General features: G+C 32.3%; 1 protein-coding gene across 2 annotated transcripts in view; it reads left to right on the forward strand.

Annotated features, from left to right (window-relative positions):
- Positions 1-2,782: 2,782 nt before the first annotated feature.
- Positions 2,783-17,392, forward strand: part of LOC127709120 (protein bicaudal C homolog 1-A-like) — a 103,378-nt gene continuing 88,768 nt past the window's right edge. For both annotated transcript variants that reach the window (XM_052214470.1, XM_052214471.1), the window contains exon 1: positions 2,783-2,983. In XM_052214470.1, coding sequence (XP_052070430.1) covers positions 2,809-2,983 — 175 coding nt within the window. In that variant the 5' untranslated portion in view covers positions 2,783-2,808. The remainder of the gene's footprint in view (positions 2,984-17,392) is intronic.

The following is a 17,392-nucleotide window of genomic DNA, read 5'->3' on the forward strand; positions in this document are numbered from 1 at the left end:
TCATTTTGTTTATTTTCTTGTTTCCTATTCTGACATCGGACTCGGACTTCTCTTATACTGAGTTTTACTGTGCATACTGTTGTGCGTTTGTTTTTTCTACATTGGCTAGAGGTAAAGGGGGAGGGTTGAGATCTCAAAAAATATGTTTAACCCCGCCGCATTTTTGCGCCTGTCCCAAGTCAGGAGCCTCTGGCCTTTGATAGTCTTGTATCATTTTTAATTTTAGTTTCCTGTGTATAATTTGGAGTTTAGTATGACGTCCATTATCACTGAACTAGTATACTTATTTGTTTAAGGGCCAGCTGAAGGACGCCTCCGGGTGCGGGAGTTTCTCGCTGCATTGAAGACCCATTGGTGGCCTTCAGCTGTTGTCTGCTCTATGGTCGGGTTGTTGTCTCTTTTACACATTCCCCATTTCCATTCTCAATTTTACTCACAGTTACTGAAATCTAGTTCAACGTCAACTACAACTTAATAATTCATATTCTCCCGAACTTACTTATAAATATAACTATAAAGAATTATTATTATTAATGTTGTGAGTTTTGTTGACGTTGTTCATTCACTTTGTCTTTTGAGACAAGTAGCAATTGTTGACTGTTTTTACTATAACATTTTTCGGCATTGGAATTATGTTGTTGCTCCCGCAGACAAGATCCAAAACAAAGTAATGTGTATGAAAATCGAATTATCTGAACTGCTTTACAAGGAGTCGAGTATTAAGAATTCCCTTGGAAATTTGGCATGCAAATACCTTAATTAACAACACAAACTTAAGAGGAAGTTCTGAGACAATATGTTTTAAATATTTCACCAATAGATGAATGACTATGATTTTGCTAGAGTTCCATATGCTAGATAACTGAATAACATAAGTGTCCTTACCTATACCATTTTATTGCTGGATCTTTCACCTGCAAAACATCTGTCCAAGTCATTTCTCTAACTCTATATTCTGTATATTGATTCACAGTCCCCAATCTTCTGCAGTACTCAGTAGTATTAAATCATTAAAACCCCCTTTTACACAAGTATTCCTCATTTTAATTTGAAGGCCACTTATTTGAATTTTGTTTCATTTGAAAAAATAGGACTTCTTGTACTTTGAAATATATTTATGTCTGTTTAATCTGAGACCAATACATATTAGCCCACGATCTATTTTCAAATCAAATTTTATTTTGAAGCGATCAGTTGGTAAATTTGGAAATTTAAATTGGGTATTGATAACAATTGATGAACTAGCACATACATTGTAGTAATCAGTAACGATGAAAAGATGAAAATTATACATATTATATTGAATTATTAAACTTGGGAATATAGTATATATAATGGTTTGTAGTCATATTCGCCTAAAATGTTCATTGATAGAATTGAGAATGGAAATGGGGAATATGTCAAAGAGACAACAACCCGACCAAAAAGCAGACAACAGCCGAAGGCCACCAATGGGTCTTCAACGCAGCGAGCCGGAAAATCCCGCACCCGGAGGCGGTCCTCAGCTGGCACCTAAATAAAAATGTGCACTAGTTCAGTGAAAATGGACGTAACAATAAACTTCAAAACATATAAATGAACTAAAATTTAAAAAAACATACAAGACTAACAAAGGCAAGAGGCTCCTGACTTGGGCAGGCTCAAAAATGCGGCGGGGTTAAACATGTTTTGTGAGATCTCAACCCCCCCCCCCCCCCCCCCCCTATACCCCTAGCCAATGTAGAATAAAGAAAAAACAGCAATACGCACAGTAAAACTCAGTTCAAAAAGAAGTCCGAGTCCGATGTCAGAATTGGTAACAAAAGAAACTAAGCAAAATGACAATGATACGCAAATGAACAAGGGACTACTAGCAGTTACTGACATGCCAGCTCCAGACCTCAATTAAACCGATTGAAAGATTATGTCTTCATCATATGAAAATCAAGTACAATCCCTCCCGTAAGGGGTTTAGTATCATACTCCATAGATGTATAAACCCTGGGTTTATACATCTATGGATATGCCATCATAAAATATATGAGAAGAACATAACCCGTATCATGCCAATACTGACTGGTTTTAGAATAAATGTGTTTATTTCCGATGCAAAGACCCTATGAGTAAATCAATATTAATACCAAAATATGCAATCCTTAATGACTTGACAACAGTATCGTAACTATATCCCATGTTTCCGAATAAGTCTAAGTTAAGATTTTCCTATGCGGTCTTAGTCTAACCACAGAAAAAAGCATAAAAATTCCCTTAACAATGTCATAAAAAACTAAGAGTCTACAGTAACATGTTAATTGTCGTAACCACAATCCCGTCCTCTCCCTCAATTGTGACATCACTGAATGAGACTCATCACCGAATGAAACTCATCACTGAATCAGTACTTCAGAAGCAACACAATGCCGGGGTGCCCTAGTGGAGCAGGATCTGCCCCTCTGGAGCTTCTGAGATCACCGTCCAGTTTTCCTTTGTTGGGATTGTCGCTTAATCTCTAGTTTTCATATATATGTTATGTAATGAGACCGAAGTACAAGACATAAAATATAAACCCCTGGTAAAACTTACTAACCTTGCTGATGAGACAAAAAACGTTGTTGTTTTTTTTGTATTAGACGGTCTTTAAAAAATATAGGATGAAAATATAGCTTCATTTTCGTTCAATTAGGATACCAATTTGCTAAGTCATATTTTAAAATTTGCATAGGAACTTAATCAAAAATCTGTATTCTTACAAAAAACTATTCCGGAAAATCACGAATAACCGTTCTCGGTTCGGAGCCTCGAAGTGGCAATGACAACAGCAGAGATGCAATGGCAGATCACTTATCGTTGTGCTCGGATAACATGAAGGATTCAAGAAGTATTAACGAGTCTCCAACGGATATATGTGATGAAAACAACCAGGATATTAAAGATGAACTTGAACCTGGATTTATCGAGGAGAGATTTCGTGTTGACAGAAAGAAATTGGAGCAAATGCTCCAAGGTAGGTCGATCATTTGTCAATATTGAAAGTAAAAGTGCGAGGACTTCCGAATTTTTGCATATTTGTAAACAATTGAAAGTAGAGTCAAACCCCCTTACGAACCCTACACACCGTCTGACAACAGCATTTGCACAATTGAAAATCATTCTAATAAACAAAATTCTATTATTTGAACTACCAGTTTTCATACCTGCCAACCTCTGAAACCTTCTAAGAGGGAGATCTCCCTCTCAGCTATGACAGCTGACGGGGAGATTTTGCGCGAACGACATTTTCAAGTGAAATATATGACGTGTTTATTTATTCATCTACAAAACACATATAAGAGTTAACAGATATACTTCTTCTTCTTCTTCTTCTTCCGAATACGGGAGTAGACTCCTAGGTAGGAGTGTAAAACTTCCCGGAACTTGTGTGCTATGTACATATGGACTTAATTTAAAAATAATATGACAAAGAAAAATCATTAACAATAACATATATACATTATGTACAGTGGCTTTGTAGTTTAATAAGTTGTTGTGGCTCCTTCAAATGTTAGAGTGGATATGCCACTTTTGAAGGATTCCAGGGTGTCAGACATACCTATTGCTTCAGGTAGTGAGTTCCAGTCCGAAATAGTGCGAGGATAAAAAGAAAATTTATAGAAATCTTTATTTGTTGATATTTGCCTAAATTTATGTTTCCCCCTAATATGTCTATCAGATATTGTTAAATTGTCCTTAGGAACTTCCACTAACCCCCAATTTATTTTATATAGCATAGTTAATCTAGCTTTTTTCCTTCTTATTTCTAAATTTTCCCATTCCAATGATTTAATTAAATTTGAAACTGCTCCAGGTGATCTGTCTTTATAATCATTGAAGACAAACCTGGCTGCCTTACGCTGTACCTGCTCAACCTGAGTGATGTGTTGCTTTTTGTACGGATCCCATACAGGGGAAGAGTATTCGACGACTGGACGGACAAGTGATGTGTACGTAAGGTTTTTAACCTTACGTGTGCAGTTTTTTAAGTTCCTACGAAGAAAACCTAAGGTTTTATTTGCCTTACAGGTAATATTGTTTATATGTGTTCCCCAATCAAGATCATGGCTTATAGTTACGCCTAAATATTTACTATCTTTTACTGCTTCTAAAACATGATTGTGCAATATATAATCAAAAGTGGAAGGTTTACTTTTTTTAGAAATATGAATAACATAACACTTCTCAGGATTAAAATTCATTTGCCAGTCCTCTTCCCATTGTACTAAACTAGATAAATCTTTTTGAAGTAATTTGGCATCAGAACTATTATTAACATTTCTATACAATAAACAGTCATCTGCAAAAAGTCTTGCATTGCAAGTTACATGTTCGGGTAGGTCATTAATAAAGAGTAAAAATAATGTTGGGCCTAAAACTGTTCCCTGAGGGACACCAGAATCAACAGCTAATTTTGAAGATTTAACACCATTTAATAGTACCTGCTGTTGCCTGTCAGCTAAAAAGTCATTTATCCAATTTAAATTTTGATTCCTAATACCATAAAAGTTTAATTTCTGGGCTAATCTTTGATGGGGGACTTTATCAAAAGCTTTGGAAAAATCTAAAAGTATAACATCTATTTGGTTACCATATCCCAATGATTTTATACTATGTTTCTTTAAATATGGTTATATCCTACAGAAGGTGTGTTGTTTGTTTCTTTCCTATTTCATCATCTTTTACATTTGAATCCAATCAGGACAACTTTTCACCCCAGATCCCTCTGTATGATACAGAGTGCAATCATGTTGCTTCAGATGGTGCAATAAGTGTGTGCACTCATATAGTCCACTTCAATTGGTTCAATACATATCTTATAAATTTCAATATAAACATTGAATAGAAGTAGAGATCTTCTAAGATATTTTTAAATATAATTATTTTTTTTGTCTAAAGGCATACAAAATCTTTTAATTGCCATCCTTTTATGATTCTTTGTTTAATTTTTTTTTAGTTTATATTGTTTTATCAATTCACATTATTTAAAGAAGAGGTAACTCAAAACAGGATTAAACAGGGGAAGTAACCCGAATTTTCTATGAAGTATAACACATAGCTTTAAGCAAAAGTCGTTAATGATCGTTAATTAGTACTATGTTTGACACCCAAGCTGTCAAGTGAAGCCATTTAGTTTCACATGGTCTGTGATTTACAGGTAAAAACAAACCTCATCAGAGACACAAAAACGTAATTATTGTTGACTTGTCATTCAAGGTTGAAATATCCAAAAGCGGGAGATTCTATACTCCCGCGCGGGAGATTTCCTGAATTTCGCCATTTGAGCGGGAGTCTCCCGCTCAAAACGGGAGGGTTGGCAGGCATGAGTTTTAGAAATCTCAACAGAGATTATAATATTTTTTTCTCTGGCATACATTGTACATGTATGATGATAAGTTGAGACGAATTATACATTTATACTATTCGTCTAACTTTAACCAAGAGCAGACTTATATATAATTACCATTGCTTTCTCACCACAAAAACTAATTAAATGCATTCAACTTGATATGAAGTTTTATTAAACATATTAATCATATATTTTGAGATACAACGAAGATATAAAAAGTCTAAGACAGCACATCTTTAAAATTGAATTAGATATCTGAAAATCAGACAAAATTGTACCTGATTGTTATAGGAAAGTTAAAGACATAACAATAAATTACAAGCTGTTGAAATTTACAACACCAATCATAAATTTGATAAATGATTTAAGAAAGTTCATGATCATCCAATTAATAGAATGTATTTTTCCTTGCATCAGGCCACCAACAAACCCCTCAGAGGGTTGTGCAACGGTTCTTAAATGTACTGAGACCGTGGCACTCTCACTACATGCACATGAGGCATTGGATTTATGTCCCCTTTCCAACCGAAACCTAAGCTACATGTACATGTCGCTGCAATGGATGTACAAATGTATACATCCCAGATAGCCAAAGGGACACCTTTAGATCTCCTAAGAATATACATGTACATGTATAAGTTTTACTGCCAGATTCAAGAAGTCCAGGAATAAATATATAATTAACATTCTATCTATTTTTGTACTGTAGTGAAACCATACAGGCTTCTCACTAGGATATTTTTTAGGGTGACTCCTGGGAGTCATCACTTTTTAAAATGAGTTCCAGCTTGTTCTGATGAGTCCATATAGTCCAGTTACTCAACAAACACAAGTAGTTCTTATCAGAACCGTCTTAATTACCTTACAGTACTTCCTTGAATGGGAGGATCTTTCATAACACTGGATTGTTCATTATAGTACATCATGTACATGTATATACAATAAAATTGAGAATGGAAATGGGGAATGTATCAAAGAGACAACAACCCGACCATAGAGCAGACAACATTTATGTATATTTATGTATATTTGCTAAAAAAAATGTAAATGTAGAAGCAACACAATGAAAAAATATTCCCCTCCCCTTATATACAGTATGGATTTTTCTCATTGTTGAAGGCCATACATGTACTATGACTTACAGTTGTAAACAAGCTCTCAACACATCTCCTTATATTTATACTATGATAAAGTAATTAATTTAAATGCAAATGTTGAAAATTATTTGTTCACTGAGTTATACAATCTTAAAAATAAAAAAAGATGCAGTTTGCAATTTATATAGACATGTATAAAGAATACAGATTCAACCTATAATGACATACATGTATGAATGCTAATGTATCTGTTCTTCTTTAATCCAACATTTGTTACAGAAGGAAATGCCTGTACCAAGTCAGGAATATGACAGTTATTTTCCATTCGTTTGATGTGTTTGAGCTTTTAGATTTGCCATTTGATAATGGACTCTCTGTTTTGAATTTTCCTTGGGGTTTGTGAATTGGTATTTTTGTTATTTTACTTTTTTTCTGTAATACATGTACAATGTACTTACATTTTTTATATGCTTTCAAATTGCAAATTTAAAAAAGAATCACAACTGAATTAAAAATGAGGAGCTGTATCAAAATGTACAGTATATTGAAATTGTAACGAGAAATTAATGCTACGTTATACGCCCATGTACAAATGTAAGTCAATATACTAATTAAAAAATCAAACTGTCCCTGACATGCACCAATTGAAAGGAACAATACCAATTTCACAATAATCAATTCGTTCTTGTATCATCTGTTGAATCAGTTGCAACATGATGTTAAAAATTACCATATAAATTATACCAATTGCAATGCAAAGGGGTTTTAGGGGGTTCATTCTTAATTGGCAATGTGTATACATTGTACATATTCATGTAAAAAGGTAGATACATATGTATAAACATGTACATGTATGTTTATCCCTGACACTTTTCCACTTAACTATGGGAAACTCCTATCTGTCCTTAAAAGCAATTTTCCCATTGATTGATCTGTTAATTATTTTACCAGTCAAAGTAACAAACTCTTAGTGGAATTTTGTTAAAAACTTTGTTCATGTAAATGTATTAGTTTATTAGTGTGTAAAATGTTTCTGATGTCAGACATAGATAGGGAATTGAGATATTATCACACCTGCTGATTCATATTATAGTAGAATATATCCAACTTCATATAGTAATCACATGTTTTGCATAGAGCTTGGTAGTGCTGATGCTGATGCACTTGTATGAATAAAAGGAAATGTGGGGTATTTATACATGTACATGTACAGTATACTGTAAATCAATCAGACAGCAACCCAATGTCACAAAACACAATAAGATATAGAGGTAACATGTTCCAGCATTTTCTATAGCTTTCTACTTACAATGTACCTTTAGCAACATAAACAGTACCAATTTAATTATATCATTAAGCATGCTAAGTAATATAATTAGGTGTCAAATAAAATTTCAAATTTCTCATTTTCTTTTTGTCAAATACAAGTTGTTTTGCATTGAACAGGTTTTTATTTGAAATATTTGAAATTTCTTATATGCAACATTTGACAAAAATAGTAGTGTAAGGAGCCTGTAGTAGTGTAAGGAGCCTGTAGTAGTGTAAGGAGCCTGTTTTCCCTCAGTATAAAAAACATTATGTGAAAGTTTATTTCAAATTTTGGCATCAAACTTCGAAATGTATGCCAGCTTTTGAAAGTCCAATTTTACTAGTAGGTGCTATAAATAACTGAATATTTGAATGTTTATAGTGTAAAAGGCTACATTTTAAAGAATGAAAGAGCACTTTCAACCATGACCTGTTGTTTTTGACTATTTGTATGTACATGTAGAAAAGTATTGAATTATAAGTGTTGAAATATAAATGTCACTTTGATATTTGACATGTTTGAGGGTGGAATCAAATTACTTATACAGGATCTGATATCAAAGCAACATTAATTGCACTGTAGATAGATTGGGTGAATGAGTGCATTTTCTTTCAATCTGTCAGTTTAATTATCCCAGTACTGTTATAATTTTAAAAAGTTTAAAATATATACAATCTTAAGGTCAAACAATAGAAATATAAATGACAGTATTTCAGTTATCGATAAAACTTTTTATAAAGTTTTTTTTTCTTTCCTAAAAAAAATCATGGAAGATTAAACAATTTGTCTGAAATGATACATTGTATATACATTTGGACATTTCTCATAATGAAATTGTACAAAGGTCACTCAACACTTGCAAACAGATATTTGAACAGAACATGTATATTTCATTCTACATTTTGAATTAATTTTGCCTTAATGAATATTCACACAGAAAATGCATACAAAAGTGCAAATTTTCAGTGTCATTGTATTTTAGATTTCCAAATAATAAGCTACATTGTATATATACATTTTTGTACATGTATATGAATGTATATGAATGAAAGTAGATTATGGCTTTTTCATTCATGAATCATGGTAAAAAAAAGTTTAATGATTAAGCAATTCTGGCGTACTACATATAAAGTTAATAGAAATGGATAACCTGAAATAGTTATTATTTACAATAATTTTTATTCCTGATTATTTTGGCTTTTAATCTGTTTCAAAAAGCTAATTAGCTCACTTGGTGCTAGATAAGTTGAAACTTGTTATGCTTTGTTTGAAATAAATAGATAACCTTATTCATGTTATTTGGTTCATCATTTTCATTCAGGAAACCTTAAGCAGCATATTTTTTTTGGGCCTAATACATATACCATGAATGTTAATTTGTTCAATATCCATGCCAAAAAATTGTAAAAAGACTTAAATTTTCTTGCAGTAAATCTGAAATACTGTACAATGATATCGAGTCAGCTGGATCCATTCTTTGATGGACAAAACTCAAAATGTCAGTTGTCCCCATTTGATATTAAGAGGTTACATTCTTTTAGATTTAATTTTTACATTTTATAGATATAAGATTTATACCTTTATAATTTAATTTTGGATGTAACACGTCTTCTGATTGGCTGACGTTGTTTTGTTTATCAGCTCATAGACATAATTTTGTCATGTGACCGTGACGTCATCAACGTTTTTTCGTGGTTTACTACGATTTAAAATGGAATTTAGAATTAAATTATAAGAAATGACTGTAATATTTTTTCTGTCTATTCGAAATAACAAAAAAAATGTGGTGCACACTTTAAAATAACGCGCTACACGGGTTATTCAGTGTGCACCACATTTTTTATGTTATTTCTTCATAGACAGAAAAAATATTACAGTCATTCCTTAAATAAATGAAGAAATAAAATTAACAGCAAAAATATATTTCTGTGTTTACATTTGATGTCAAGTTCAATACTTGCACAAAGAAAATAAGCTTCATTGAAATAGCTCCACATGAAAAGGTACATGTATTCTATCTTTAAATGTTTACTTTAAAAACTCAATTATTATAATTGTATTGTTTAGTTTAAAGTTCTAGGTTAGTAGATGTCTAATAAGACTGACCTAAGATTTACTGAATTTACTTAAAGATTTCAAATATTTTTATTACAGAAATTGAACTATTAAATATTGAGCACAACTTAAAATTAATGAGAAATATAGTTTAAATGAATAGTTTATGATATACATACATGTACATGTATCATGTGTATATATATGCCTATAATACTTTAATTGAAAAAAGCAACAAATTAACTTGAAGACGAAAGTTTGTGCCAGATTGGAATAACAAATTTTACATGGTAAACCAGGTTTCATGTAACTAAGTACATACATGTACTACATGTATCTTGCATGCAAAAAAAAAAATGGCAGTGACATTCATTTATACATGTACAATTTACAATGGAAAAGTTGTGGTTTATTATACTGTTAACTCATGAGACACAATCCCTGCAAAAATGTAAATATACAAGTGTTTTTTAATAAAATCAGAATTTTTGAGGATTTACTTATAAAAATTTTGGTTTGCATGATTTGAAAGGTACATGATTTTAGAAACAGTTTGTTTATTTAGAATACTTGCTGCAAAAATCGTTTTCCCAGTACATGTAAGGTTAAACAGAGTCGTGACATACCAAATGTATCTCGTGCAGAAAAAAAGGTTTGCACACATCAACTGCAGTATGCATGGATTTGATTCACATTCAAACTAGATGTAAAGCTCTATGCCAGGAGGCAGAATGTTTGAACTGGAATTGTCATGGTATCTACAAGGGGAAGTGCAATTTTTTGTTATTTATTTAAGATTTAATGCTCATCCTTTCGGATTTACTGATTAAATTTGTCAGAGATACCATAAAGATCCAATGTAGACCTATCCCGATCAGGTCACATATAAGGTCACCTGCTTGAAATGTTTACGTCACAGACAATGTCTTTCTTATAATTTACACAATCCTGATTGATCTTCTGAGTTCCTTGGTATCAAGCGCTGAAGTGCTGTTTAAACAATTCAATAGCTTAACATAAAGACGCAAGTGTATGCCACAATTATATTTCAAAAGGATATCATCAGTGCACTTTTTGAAATAAAATAAATCATTAAATGTTTTTTTCTGATATTTGAAGAGATATGTTTCATTTTAAGATTTAATATGACAAATTTTCATACCTGTATAAAAATTCAGAATTATTTGAATGGACATGAAGATTGAAGATTCATATCAACGTAACACGATTGAAAGATGATATTTGATCGGTATATTATCATGTCGAGATATCTGAAACATTGAATATATTGCTTTATGTAGATTTATCTAATAATCTTATATTTGAAAAATATTAAAGTTGAATTCGTTCAATAAAGTTATGGGTTATGTTTTTATTTAACCATTGAACAGACATGACAGATGTAATAAAAATAGTTCATTTTAAAAACATTTATATACTTTAGCTTATTAAGTATTGTTAGCATGTTTAAATAAAGCCATTTTAATTTCAACAGTTGCATTAAACTATCAAAATTATATACAAGCAAGACATATATCTGTGTCATCAGTTTATTAAAGAGAATAAATTATTATTTTAAAAACAGAAACATCTAAAATTAGATTTTCAAGAAATTTGAACCTTTCAATTATAACTTTTAAAGCAAGGTACATTTTGCTACATGTACATTTTTGTACCTACAATGTAGGTGAGCTTAAATCTAGATAGAGCATAAAGCTTATGCTGAAATCTTGTCAATCAGTAATTTTGACCTTGACCATATTTTCATGCTGTAATATATAAGTACATGTATTTTGATGAGACAAAGTTCTTGGTATTACTTAACATGATTTATCAAACAACAAATGATAAGTAGTAGTGTTTCTGCTTATGTTGTTATTAGTAACTTACCGTATTTGCCATTGGCCTGGCCCTAAAAAATCAGAATTTTTTTAAAAATTGGTTTTCAAATCTTGTTGATTTTCTTCTTTTGTCTGGTTTTAAGTAGTTTATAATCTCCTGACGTATCTATGACCTGGACCTAATTTTGCATGCTAGTGGTCAAAGTTTAGTTCTAACAGCAAAAAAAAAGGTGTAGAACACACTAAGGCAGCCATTGAAAACCTTAAGTCAAAGAAAATCAGACCACTTAATGGCAAAATATATATGTGCATTTGTTCTGAGGAGTACATGTACATGTCTTTCTGACATAAGTTATTAAACCGACATGTAGATCTCGTTTTTAGGATTTTAATGCACCTCAGTTGCAACTATGTTTTTGATTTGACCTTTCAACTAATTTACCTTGAGCACCACTGATTAGTCTGATATTCAGTTAACAAAAGGTGCATCAAGTGTACCAAATTACAAACCTGGTATCTCTGATGAGTTTTTTCATGGTCAGGTGACTTTTATATTATTAGGTTGGTTACTATACATTATGTTATCATTACCCCCAAGGGTGACTAGGGAATAGAAATATGGTCACTACAGGTCTTCTTCCGACCGGCAGTAAAACCCTTGCTATAGTGGGGCGTCCGTTTGGCTGTGCGGGATGTATCAAGTACACAGCCACGTCCGGTCAGAATGGGGACATTAAATATGATGCCTTTTGTAGAGAGAGTATCACGCTCTCTGCATGTAATTTTGTTAAGAACCCTTGCAACAATTCTTTGAGGAGTCCGTAGGTGGCCTGTTGCAAGGCTAAATTTCTGTCCCTATCCAATTTACCCTCATTTCCCCATGGCAGTCCAAATTTCCCGAACTGCAACCTAGTTGACCTCTATAACCGGACCTTCCTATTGTATTTTTTGCTAATTTGTTCATGTCCTAGCATGCATGAAACATTTGCCACTGGACATTAAGCAACCAACAATCAATCAATTATATTAATATTGTATGCACAGTATTTTCCAAGTGTCTGAGTAGTATGTGTATCATTTGACTCTGACTTAAGTTTGGCAGTAAAAATCTGTTGTATTGATTAAATTAAATTTATTTCAATAATTGCTGTTTATACACGCAGTTGTGTTTATTTGTTTACTCTTGCTCCTGTTTTGGAATGATTTTGTAGGTCATATTAAAATAGAAACTTGTGTCAATTCAAATATGCAAGGGAAGAATAAATATTGCAGTCACCAATTTTCAAGTGAATCATTCAATAATTAGTCCCGTGAGACATGTCAGAGGTGCATTAAAAGTCTCATACAAGGAAAGAGGTAAAAATCAATTTCATTAACACCTACAAATGTACAACTTCAATGGAAATAATTGGTTTTTAGCAAGTATATGTATTTATATGGGTGTACATGTATATAATACAAGGTATATATTAAAGATTGATTGGAATTTAAGTAGAATCTCAGTAGGAAATTAATTCCTTACGTCATTCCTTTTACTGAACAGGCTGTATATTATTTTATAGTACTGTTGTTAGGTTTTAAGACATACTGATGAAGTTTAAGTTTTGAGAAATTTTTTATCAAATTCAATGAAGAATTATTTTTCAATGTTTACAAGGTGGATTTTTGAAAAATTAAAATATATGCTAATATAGTACTTGAATTTCTTTAACTGAATGAGATTGATCAGCGTTTAAACTAATATTGTATAGATTATGTGGATATCAGGTAATATTGCATATATATACATGTATTTGGATTATCCAAGTATGATGTTATTGTGATACAATTTATAGAGAATAATACTGACTACTCTAAAACAATGTTAATATTGATTGATTATTGGGGTTTTACACCCTAGCAGTCCAAAAGGCCATATTGAGAGGCCATCATTATTAATATGACCAGCAGTTATAATAATGACCTCTATTAAGCAGTTTTACTGACTGTTGGTGGTTCTCTCGGGGCACTCTGGTTTCTATCACCAATAAAAAGTGACCGCCACAGTATTACCAATAGTGTTAAATATCAACAATTTTAATCAATCAGTTTATCATCCGTGGTGGTTGTTATCTGTCATTGTAGATTTTTTGCCTGAATATTTAAAAAAATCTTAACAATTTATAACTAGATGTATACATGGCTATCATCCTTATTATACTAACTGACCTACAATCATATGACTTGATGCAAAAAAGAGGGGGAAGACAGTCGAAGAAAAACAACAAATGCACCACAGCTAAAACAATGAAAAGACAAACAAATCATCAAAACACCACCACTGCATAGAAAAGCTAAAGACTGAGCAACACAAACCAACAAAAACAAGGGTGAACTCATGTGCTGTGGGAGGGAAAGCTGATCCTGTTCCACATATGGCACATGTGCAATGGTTGCATTAGGAGAGTATAGCAGTAATCCACTATAAAAAGTTTACTTTGTTGGAAGACCTGTCCACACCATTATAAGCAGGTGTTATCCAATTAGTTTAATTTACAATAACTTCTCAGTATTTGAAAAACATTAAGTTATTCAGAAACAGATATTCATATTTCTTTTTGAACTGTTTAGGCTGTTTAACTGCTTAGGAGATCTGTGTATCATTTTATTGGCAATAAGCGTATTTTCTGTCTGATTTAAACACCTATATCATGGTTAAGTTATCTATATGTATGATGACTAATTCAAAAACAAGAAAAAAAAAACTTCCTTTATTTGAATAATGGGATATATTTTGCAGTTGGCATGTGCATTGTGTGATGCAAAAATTACTGTTCATTAATTACTGCTGATGAAGTGTGCAATTTCTCAAGAAAATTTAATATGCAGGTGTTCAGCTTAAGGTACTTGAAACAACTTTTGTTTTCCTTGATCTGTTGTCTTATCATTACAGCAGAAGTATTTCTTTGTATATATATCCAGTGTATCTCTGTTCATATTTTTATGGGTCAGAAAAAAATAAAGAATAGAATTGGTCTATTTTTGCATGTGTTTAGCCCCCCCCCCCCCCCCCCATCCTGCATTTTTTCTATATACTCTCCTTTATGGCCAAGTACATGCATTTAATATACAAGTACTGTACCAACAATCTAAACTTGACAGCCATTTGGAAAAACTAAAAGTACTAGTACATGAAGTGCATGTACTTGGCCATCAAGGAGAGTATATAGAGAAAATGCAGGTGGGGGGTGGGGGCTAAAATTGTCAATTGAAAAAAAGGTATATGATACATGTACATGTAAAAAAATGTTGTCCTCCACTTATAAATGCATATTTTCTTTACCAGTGCTCCCTCAACTCAAGCTTACCCCCCCCCCCCCCCCCACATTCTGTGGCAACATAAATTTGAAACTGAAATTGTTGTTTTGAGGAATGTAAAAAAGAAAATGAATAATGATCACAAGTATGTAGCATGAAGACATGGTTCTTATTTCAGCTGACAGAAAGATGGCATTTATTACTTGCAAGCTTCTTAATTTGCAAGTTTTCTACATGGCCATTAAGTTTAAAGTACTTGAGACAATTAAAGAGATGCACTTCAGGGTTAACCTCAATTCATAGTATCTGTTTGACCTCTAGCTTTAAGCATTTGGTGTTTATCAATCATCTAGAAAAATTGATCTGTACAAAAAGAAAATATGTATGATACATGTATTGTATTTTGTCATTGTGGACATCAACATTAATAGTTACATGTAGATATGGTTTTGGTAGTTTACATACACTTTGTCAAAGTTGTTTGAATTGGTTTGTTGCCTGAGTTCTGGAAAAATGTGTAGTCTGGAAAAATAAACAGCACAATAAGAGTTATGAGTAATGGTATTCATGGCTTATTTCATATTTATGCAAGTGCATATGAAACCCCTTTTAAACTATATAGATTTTAACATGTTTAAAACTGCATAAGCTTTTCAAATTCTTCTTGTCTTAAAGGCGTTTATGTTTCAGTGGAATTATTTATTGCTTGTTTTGTTTTGTGTAAAAGACTTCTATTGAAACCCATTAATTCTTCAGAATTGGAAAAATAGTTCTTTGTGAACATAACTGAATTCAAAGTCTTTAAGATGTTATATTGTAAACGAATAAAAAGCAAAACTATTATTAAAGATTTATTGAATGTACAGTTACTGGTATAGAGTGACACAGTAATCCTTAGATTTATTCAATGTTTTAGTGTGATCATATTTCTATCAATCAATTGATTTTACTAAAATTTTTCTATGTTGTCAAGACTTTTTATCATTTTATAAATATATACACCATCATAATTCAGATATATATATATATATGACTGAAAGAGCTCATTTAACAGTATACTGTGGATTCATTATTATTCGTTGGATACCAATTTTCGTTGATTTCGTGGCTTCAGTTGAACCATGAAATTAAATGTTCTTCAACGAACGACAAATTTTCGATAGGCTTGTATGCAGACTTCGGCAAAACCATGAAATTAAATATCCAAGAACATATAAGTTTTCCATAATCCACAAATATAAATGAATCCACAGTACATGAAATTTTATTACCCACCATTCAACTTTAAATCTGTTCTAAATATATAGAATTACATTTCCTAGCAGAAATCTTACTAAACATGCTAAAGGAACACATTAAATTGGTCTCTTCTTTGTGTGACACCACCATTATTAATATTTTCTATTTTGCAAGCTATCCTCTATCAACTTGGTTTTTTGAGGAGGAAACACTTGACTTCCTGTCAGTGTCAAAGTACACTGCTCCTATGTGTGAAGGACTTCTTATATCATTAGTCTGAAAGAAATTGCTGTTGGAAAAGTACTTGTACTTACATACATGTAGCTAGCTAGTCATCTTGAAACTATGCATTATTTATGCCAGAGTCTGTCATATATATGATATAATTACTAAAGACTTTCAGTATTAACCATCCACTTCACAATAAATTTGTGTAAAGTTCATATTTTGTAATGCTTGGGCTTTGTATAGCTTGCCTTACTATACTGTTTGGGTTTTGCTCATTGTTTAAGTCACACATTGACCTATAGTTGCTTACATCCACATCATTTGGACTCTGGTGCATAGAAAACTCTTGTCTCATTGGCAAACATACCACATCCCCTTATTTATATTTTGTGACTTGTACATCTATCCTGGTAAATATGTATTATATAGGCTATTGTGGTCATCAGCTGGTATACAGTAATACTATGTCTGAATATTTGTTTTTCTTAAATTGTTTTGTTTTGAATAGGCCATTGGCATTGTTGAAGGTCATATGGTGACTTTTATTTGCTTAAACCCACTTATTTGAAGTCTGGTGGATAGTTGTCTCACTGGCAATCACACCACTTCTCCTTATTTTAGGATACGGAAAAGGGGACTGTGTCAAAGAGAGGGCAACTTGACCAAAGAGCAAAAAACAGCCGAAGGCCACCAATGGGTCTTCAACACAGCGAGAAAACCCTGCAGACCCGGAAGCAGGATTCGGCTGGCCCATAAAAAATAATGTATACTAGTTCAGCGAAAATAGACTACACACTAAATTCCGAAACATATAACTGAACCAAAATTAAAAAAACATACAAGACTAACAAAGGCCAGAGATTCCTGAATTTGGACAGGCACAAAAATGTGGCGGGTTAAACCTGTTTTATGAGATCTCAACCCTCGCCCTATATCTCTAGCCAATGTGGAATAAACAAACACACAG

Source organism: Mytilus californianus, unplaced genomic scaffold (assembly GCF_021869535.1).
Source record: "Mytilus californianus isolate M0D057914Y unplaced genomic scaffold, xbMytCali1.0.p SCAF_7, whole genome shotgun sequence".
Lineage (NCBI taxonomy): Eukaryota > Metazoa > Mollusca > Bivalvia > Mytilida > Mytilidae > Mytilus > Mytilus californianus.